Raw genomic sequence first — 8,205 nt, forward strand, 5'->3', positions numbered from 1 at the left:
AAAAAAGCCACACTTTGGGTTTTAATACAAGAAAGATACCCTGACTCTAAAGTGACTTAATATAAGAGTACTGTATTATTGTATGTCAACTACAGCAAAATACATTCGTTGATAAAAGAACATTTGCATCAAAATGTATTATAATATATTTCTCATTATTCTCCAAAATTCCAAATAATTACTGGTTCCAACTACCTCTCTAACGTGAGGATTTGGTGCCTTTGTCATTATATGATGGTAACTGAATATTCTTTTCACTTTTGGACTGTTATTTTAAAACATCCTTATAGGCTGTCAGAAATGTATAGAATGGTTATTTTCAAACATTTCATACAAATAATTAATGATTTGAAATAAACCGATAAATTAAAAATGCCAAAAATGAGAGTTAGTTGCAGCCCTAATTTTGGTAATCAGTTAGTTGTCAAGTCATTGTGTAAGCAAAAATGTCAAACATACCCTAGTTTCCTAATTTTCTTACCTTCTCAGATCTGAGGATTTTTTTTTTGTCTTATGATACAGTAAACGGTATCTTCGTGGTTTTGACAGAACAAGCTTTTTATAATGTGTTTGCACTTAAATTATGCACTGTCTGGGAGTTTGATGCAAAAACATTTCACTATATTTAAGTGCTTGTATGTATGTGACCGGTACATCTCTTGATTGTTATGAGATCAGTTTATGTTTGTATGAAAATCTGCCATTTGGATGGCTTTGTCAGTGCCTTTTTATACTGTGTGTACTAAGTTGTTTACAATACAGTAGGTTTACCCAACAGATTGGGTTTTCAGCAGCAAATGTTTTCGGTTGGTTGCTTCCCACCGCATCCTGCTGCATTAGCGCACTGCTCTTTAAAAGGTTGTGGTAATGACTGTAAACATGGTGCTATTGTTTAGAGGAACACAAACTAAACTGTTTGAATGAGCAATCAGACCTGCTTGTGTAACACATGTTTTGGATTGAGCACTCCGATGTTAGTAGCTGCAGTTTATGGTAATGTTTACAACTTGGGAAAAACTCATTTTGGTTATCAGTAATTGATAATGAGCATGTGCATGGGCACTACATTTCACCACATGAAATTAAATTGGTACAATTCTTCTTGGCACACAATTGCAAAGTTGGTCAAAGCCTATATTTGTCTGGAGTCCCATGACGAGAGGTCGAAGTTACCTAAAATCCTTTGATACATGATGAATTACAGAGAACCTTTATCATAAGTGCATTGTGAATTGTGTTTCTGTTACAGTGTTGTGTTTATGTCCTCCTGTGTCTTCTCTTCCAGCCTGTCCCTGCACTGTAGTAGTACCCGCGGCCCGGGGCCTCTGTGGTGCTCCTGATGCCCCTCTCCCACCCCTGAAGATCCCAGGTGGGCGAGGGAATGGCACACGGGATCACACTCCTTCAGCATGTCTTCTCCACTCAGTAAGTCAAGACACGCCGATGCAGAAACAAGGGAAATCTTTGGTTTTCTGCAGACAGAAGTATGTCAAGAATAGGAGCTAAAACCATTTCCTGTCACCTGATCCAGTGTCATCTGTGCTCGGCACGTCATTCAATTGTTTTTTTTCCTTTAGATCTCAGTTTATTTATAAGCTCTTCTTGACCAAAATAATTAACTTAAATAAATAAATGCTAGGCCCATGTGTGCATGTAATTATTTTGGCCACAATTCCATAGTAGTTGTAGATCATAATTAGACTATGCCAGCTGCACAATACTGACACTTTTAATGTCACCTACTGCTGTTTTCAGATGTGTTACGAGTGTTTGTGTTTCCAGGATCGAAGGTTGACCGTAACGGAGGAGCCAGCAGGGAATGGTCGCCCTGGGATACTCCACTTCCTAAGTCATCCTACCGTTACCAAGACAATACAGTGGGATGCTGTCCTAAGCAGCAACGCACTCTATGTGGAGATCCCACTTGACCCTCTTCCTGAAGGCAGCAAGGAGAGGTGAGGCCTGTTAGCAACAGGAGAGACCTGAAGTGGAACAAAGCTTCAGGTCTTTAGAATGGCGCACTGTTTCAGTAAGCAGAAACTTTGTAGGCTGATATTACAGATTTAGGTTGTCTCACTTTCCTCTGAGAGGAAGCCAAATGAGAACATTTTAAATGATCATTAAAAACACATTTTTCTAACGGGATATGCACAAGAGTTGTGTTTTTGTGCCTGTATGTGGAGAGGTTGGTTTCTAATTTCTGACCAAAGCTGCCCTCTGTTCTCCCTGCAGTTTTGCTGCTCTCCTGGAGTTTGCTGAAGAACATCTGAAAGTCGTTAGCGTGGTTGTCTGTTTTTACAAGAACCGAGAAGATCGTGGTACGTCTTGTTTTTCTCCGCACACCTTTTTCATTCAGAACAACTTTGATAACACAATTATTTTGGTTTCTGTGTTGTGACTCGTACTGCATCTTAACATCTGTTGTACCGACCTTATTCTTGCAGCTAAACTGGTGCGTACATTCAGTTTCCTGGGCTTTGAGATTGTGAAACCGGGCCATGCCCTTGTCCCTCCTCGACCTGATGTATTCTTTATGGCCTACAGTTTTGAAAGGGACTCGTCGGACGAGGAGTAGCCCATTGGACAGCCCCTCCACCCCCTGCTTACTTCCCCCTTTCTTCCCATTGTATGTTTGCCAATCCCATCCCAGCTTACTCATATAAACCACCGTCTGTGGTAAACCCTGGTGGTAGCTCTCTGTATTCATTTCCCCCATGCCTTTTGTGTTTAAGGGAATAAGTAAGATGTGCATCCCCTGTTTCCACCATCTATCTTTGTGTGTTTTATTATACTGCTTTCATTAAAAATCGGTCTTGTCACCTAAAAAAGGAGGGAAACTTGTTTTTTTGGACTTACAATCATATTGCAGTTGTCATAACTATAAGTTAGGTCTGGTATAATTTCCATTTTTTTGTCAAGTCGGTTTTTTATTATTTCCTTTTTATGATAGATTAAGGGTGGAGGATTCTTCATTTCTTGAATGTACAATAAAAAGGTCATCAGGTTTACACTCGGGTACTCCAGCTTTTTTTGATTGGCTAAATAATGACTTTAAATGAATCTTATTACCTTTCTTTCTGAATTGAGTTACAAATGCATTTCAGTTGGACCAGTTTTATTTTGTAGGACTAACATCTTTAAAAGTAATTTTTGAAACACTGCTTTTGAGTGACCGCCCCAATAATTGGTACTTCATAGCTGAATCGTGAATTTAAGTATGAATGCTGTTGCATGTGTCTGATGTAGGTGCTTCAGTTTCAAGTTAAAGAACTTAAAATAAGTGTATTGGTACAACACTTAAGGAAAGTGAATAATCCAAAGTGCTTTTGCTTTTTTTCTGCCATGTATATTGGACATTATTGTGTTTTGTTTTGGAGGTTGAAGAAAAAAAAAAATGCTGTGACTGGATGTTTTTTTTTCTTAGCATTCCTATTTTTCATTGTAGTGAGTTAATTGTTCACCTACATAGTGGTACCTGTTGTGCTTCTGTGATAATAAAACAGACAAAAACTACCCTTTCTCTACTTTTTGCATTTGTTCAACACATTGGGTTAGAAGAAAATCTGACAAAGACTTCTATCTTCCCATTTTTATTTTAAGATTAAATATTGAGACCGTGAATTCAGCGTTTGTGTAAAACCTTGTATAGATCATTTTTCTGCCTCATCAAACTGCTAGAGATGCACTAACATATGCTGCTGAGCATTAACCAGAGTGGTGGATTTAAAAGCACATTTGTCACACAATCATCTCTAAAAGCTATTTAAATGCATCTTTACAACCTAACTGTATGTTATAAAGCTCATTTAAAGGCCCCTCAACACAGCGTAACTAGTATCCAACATATTCTGTGCGGCTCACTACAACTTCTAAAGAAAATCAGATAAGTTAGGGAGAGAGCGGCAAGTCTGACATCCAGAGCATGTGCTGTGTCTTTAAACCACCAGGAGGCTCTACAGGACACTGAACTACACATGACTATTCAACTGCTGATTTTAAAGTGGACGTAGAAACAAGAACCTATGCCTAGGGAGGTGGTCGTACATCCTCCTTACCACACAGGGGAGGTAGTGTGTTAGTGTGTGGTTTAGAACGGTGGGAGAGGTTTGCTGGTGGGGACCGGAAGTGAACAGGAGTATTGCATGAGGCGACATGCGATGGAGGATAGATGATGGTGATAAGGGCCTAAAAGGGAAACATCAATATTTTTCAACCTGGACCCTATTTTCCCATGTTTGTTTGTCTAAGTGACTAATGGGGACAGCAGTTTTTGAAATTGGTCCAGTATTGTGCAAGAGCGCTGAAGCACAATGCAAAAAGGGCAATTGCTCTCCATCAATGCACGTCCACTAAAAGAGCTTGTTTTAGCCCCTGACAGCTTTAAATTGTTATTATATCTGTCTAACACCATTATGAAAAGGACTCTACAGAGAAATAAAACATGTTTCTTTAAGCTGCCTTTCGCTTGACCTGGCTCGACCTGGCCTGTTTGTTATTGTGTCTAACCAAGTCTCGTTCTGAAATCTCGCATGAGGTGACTTGTTGCTGGAAGACTACAATGGAAACGTGAGTAAAGGATAACAAAAAAAAAACAATGGTTCGTGTTTGTGCATTTCCAAATTGTGTCAACAAAATGTCGAAGAACACTCCACGCAGCTTTCATAGACTACCTTTGTTGGATAGGGACACACTGAAGTTGTGGCTTGTTGTGATACAAATGGATCCCAGCACTCCTCTTCATACCCTGCGCCTTGCAGACCATCGGGTCTGCAGTGACCATTTTGACCGGGATGACTACTGCCAGCCAAAGAGGAGAAGAAATCTTATACCAAAGCACTTTTTCCTAAAGAAAAATGCTGTTCCAAGAGTGGAGAGACCTGCTGCAGACAGAGTGAAGGTAGTAGTAATTGTGTTGACCTGCCATCAGTACACAGAAAAGCATTGCAGGATAATGGCAAAAACAATCAAATAAGCCAAACAAGTTGACACTTTTGAATGATATTGTTGCCAAAATGTGTGTGTGTGTGTGGATGGATGGTGTAATGTCATATTTTTGCCAGGGCCGGCCCTAGACTTTTGGGGGGCCCCTAAAACGGATTTGGTTTAGGGCCCCCCTCATTGTAACGTAATATGTTTTCACTTTGCATGGCACTGAACCAACTTTTGTAAAATGCTTATAAGCACTTTAAATAATAAGCATGTATAATAAAGTGGGTCTTTTTAGCAGCAACGCTAACTTAAAATAGACTACAGTAAATAAAATATTTCTCTATTACTCCCTAACCTTATAAATGGTATTTCTCATGACATTTTGCTTGATATTGATGCATGGTTTTGTGTTGTTTTCATTGGAAATGTCTGAATCTTCTTAGGTGTAAGATGTCTAAATGTTGAAAGGGTATGACACAAATAGATTAGATTAGATTAGATTAGATTATACTTTATTTATCCCACGACGGGGAAATTCTGTAGTTACAAGTAGCAGCTAGCAGCAACAGCAAAAACAAAAAACAAACAATAACACACAAACAAGTAAGCACGAAAGAAATACAAGCAGATACAAGGCAAGAAATACAGCAAGAAATAGACAATGAAAATATGGTAGACTGAGTAAGTAAATGCCGTCAAACAAAAGGAATTTTAAAGTGCGGTTGCCATATAAGAACAATATTGCGGTGTAAGTGACGTTAAAAATTAGTTAAGTTGAATGTGTAATTAAGCAAAGAAGCAATAGTCGGTAGCATAATTAAATTATATAACCTGAACCATAATATTGAAAAGTAGTATTTGTAATAAATATATAAATACCAATATTAAAGATAAACAGAAAGTGTGTGATGTAGATGGGAGAAAAACAGGAACAAAACTACACACTATCAGGTAGAGCAGGTGTTGTAGATTCTGACAGCGGCCGATGAAGGACCTGCGTACCTCTCCTTCTTACACCGTGGGTGTATCAGTCTGCTGCTGAAGGACTGCTCAGGACCCCCAGTGTCATGTAGGGTGAGAGGTGTTGTCCATGATGATGTCAGCTTGGCTAACATCCTCCTCTCCCCTACTTCCTCTATGGGGTCCAGAGGACAGTCCAGGACAAGCTCGCTCTCCGGATCAGTCTTTGAGTCTGCTCCTGTCCCGGTCCGAGCTGCCCCCCCTCCAGCAGCCCACACGTAGAGTAGGCAGAGGCCACCACAGAGTCATAGAAGGTCCATGAGAGTCCTACACACTCCAAAGGACCTGAGTCTCCTCAGCAGATGGAGGCGACTCTGGCCCTCTTGTAGAGTGTTGGGTGTTATCAGTCCAGTTCAGTTTATTGTTTAGGTGAACACCCAGGAATTTGTAGCTCTCCACTACATCAATGTCCAATCCCTGGATGCTCACCGGTGAGAAGGGGGATGTTTTCCTCCGGAAGTCGACTATCATCTCCTTTGTCTTGCTGGTGTTAACTGAAGCTGGTTGAGCTCACACCAGCTACAAAGTCCTTGATAACCGACCTGTATTCCATCGTTCCCCTCAGAGACACAACCAACAACGGCTGTGTCATCAGAGAACTTCTGGATGTGGCAGTGGGTGTGTTGTGGTGAAGTCCGGGTGTAGAGGGTGAAAAGGAGGGGGAGAGCACCGTACCTGAGGGCACCTGTGCTGCAGTGCACCACATCAGACACACAGTGATGGAGCCTCACATACTGTGGTCTGTTGGTGAGGTAGTCCGTAGTCCATGCAGCCAGATGTTGGTCCACTCCGGCACTCTCCATCTTCACTCTGAGGACGAGGCTGATGGTGTTAAAAGCACTGGAGAAGTCGAAGACAATGACTCTCACAGTGCTCCCGCTGTCCTCCAGGTGAAGCAGCGATCTGTCAGCAGGTAGATCACTGCGTCGTCCACTCCAATCCCAGGCTGGTAAGCAACTGCAGGGGGTCCAGCTGTGTGCCCACCAGTCGCAGGTGACGCAGGATGATCCTCTCCATGGTCTTCATCAGGTGAGAATCAGGGCAACAGGCCTGAAGTGGTTTGGCTCCTTGGGTCGCGGTGACTTTGGTACCGGGACCACACAGGAGGTCTTCCACAGGGCTGGGACCTTCTCCAGGCTCAGGCTCAGGTTGAATAAGTGCCTGAACACACCAAGCGGGTCAGCACAGTCCCTGAGGAGACTTGGGCTGATGCCGTCCGGGCCCGGGCCTTCCTTGCCTTGACTTCTTCAGTTGACTTCTCACCTGATCATCTGTTTGGAGAATGGGGTGGAGGATGACTGGGTGTGTGGATGGTAGGAGGTGAGGGTCTCAGGGAGGGGGGAGGGGGTGTGAACTGATAGCGGGGAGAGGGGGAGGAGCGGGCTGGTGGGTTCATTGCTGATGCGGGTCGTTGAAGGTGGCAGGCTGATATTGAAAAGATATTGTGATATGCACAAGGAAACCATATGGTGAAGAACATGGTGCAGTGATCCAATGAGAAAGAAAGACAAAAGAAGTTTAGAATGTTCAAATATATTCACATAAAACTGCCCCAAAAAGGGCAACATTTCTATTAGGTAAAATGTAAACATTTTAATAGGAACCAAAACAGTAAATCAGCACTTAGTATGGAGCACTAACTTTTTTCTTTGTTTGATTATTATTAACATATTGAAGTGGCCATTCATATAACTTGGTTTAAAGAACATTTGGGCTTTTCCTTATGATTTCTTATGAGGAACTTCTAAATTACACTATAACTAGTGACAGTACATTCCAAATGTGGTTGGAACATCCACCATGCAGGCACTTAAAGGTCCCCTTACATGGTGCTCTTTGGATGCTTTTATATAGACCTTAGTGGTCCCCTAATACTGTATCTGAACTCTCTTTTCCAAAATTCAGCCTTGGGAAAGAATTACAGCCACTAGAGCCAGTTTCACAATGAGCTTTCCTTACAATGTGCCATTTCTTATCTGTAGATTTTGAGGAGGAGGGGGGGGGGGGGGGGGGGGGGGGGGGGGGGGAAGGTGGAAGCTGTGGGTGTGGCCTTCACCAAATGCCACTTGAAAGCCATGATGTCTCTCTCTCATGGGTGGGCCAAAATCTCTGGGCGGGCAAAGCAGAGAAAGGGGATGTAACCTTGCTCCTTATGACCTCATAAGGGGGGCAAGATTCCAGATAGGCCATCTGAGCTTTCATTTGCTGAAAGGATACCCAAGGCTCGGTTTACACCTATCTCCATTTCTAGCCACT

The 8,205-nt window shown here is 42.0% G+C and overlaps 2 protein-coding genes across 2 annotated transcripts in view; both read left to right on the forward strand.

Moving 5' to 3' along the window:
* Window positions 1-3,513, forward strand: part of oaz1b (ornithine decarboxylase antizyme 1b) — a 4,973-nt gene extending 1,460 nt beyond the window's left edge. The window contains 5 exon segments of the mRNA XM_032539753.1: window positions 1,286-1,337; window positions 1,339-1,425; window positions 1,783-1,955; window positions 2,233-2,318; window positions 2,445-3,513. Of these exon segments, the coding sequence (XP_032395644.1) occupies window positions 1,286-1,337; window positions 1,339-1,425; window positions 1,783-1,955; window positions 2,233-2,318; window positions 2,445-2,575 (529 nt within the window). The 3' untranslated portion in view covers window positions 2,576-3,513.
* Window positions 3,514-4,518: 1,005 nt separating this feature from the next.
* Window positions 4,519-8,205, forward strand: part of uhrf2 (ubiquitin like with PHD and ring finger domains 2) — a 33,747-nt gene continuing 30,060 nt past the window's right edge. Inside the window, exon 1 of the mRNA XM_032540163.1 lies at window positions 4,519-4,897. Coding sequence (XP_032396054.1) covers window positions 4,595-4,897 — 303 coding nt within the window. The 5' untranslated portion in view covers window positions 4,519-4,594. The remainder of the gene's footprint in view (window positions 4,898-8,205) is intronic.

This window comes from Etheostoma spectabile, chromosome 16 (assembly GCF_008692095.1).
Source record: "Etheostoma spectabile isolate EspeVRDwgs_2016 chromosome 16, UIUC_Espe_1.0, whole genome shotgun sequence".
NCBI classification, from domain to species: domain Eukaryota; kingdom Metazoa; phylum Chordata; class Actinopteri; order Perciformes; family Percidae; genus Etheostoma; species Etheostoma spectabile.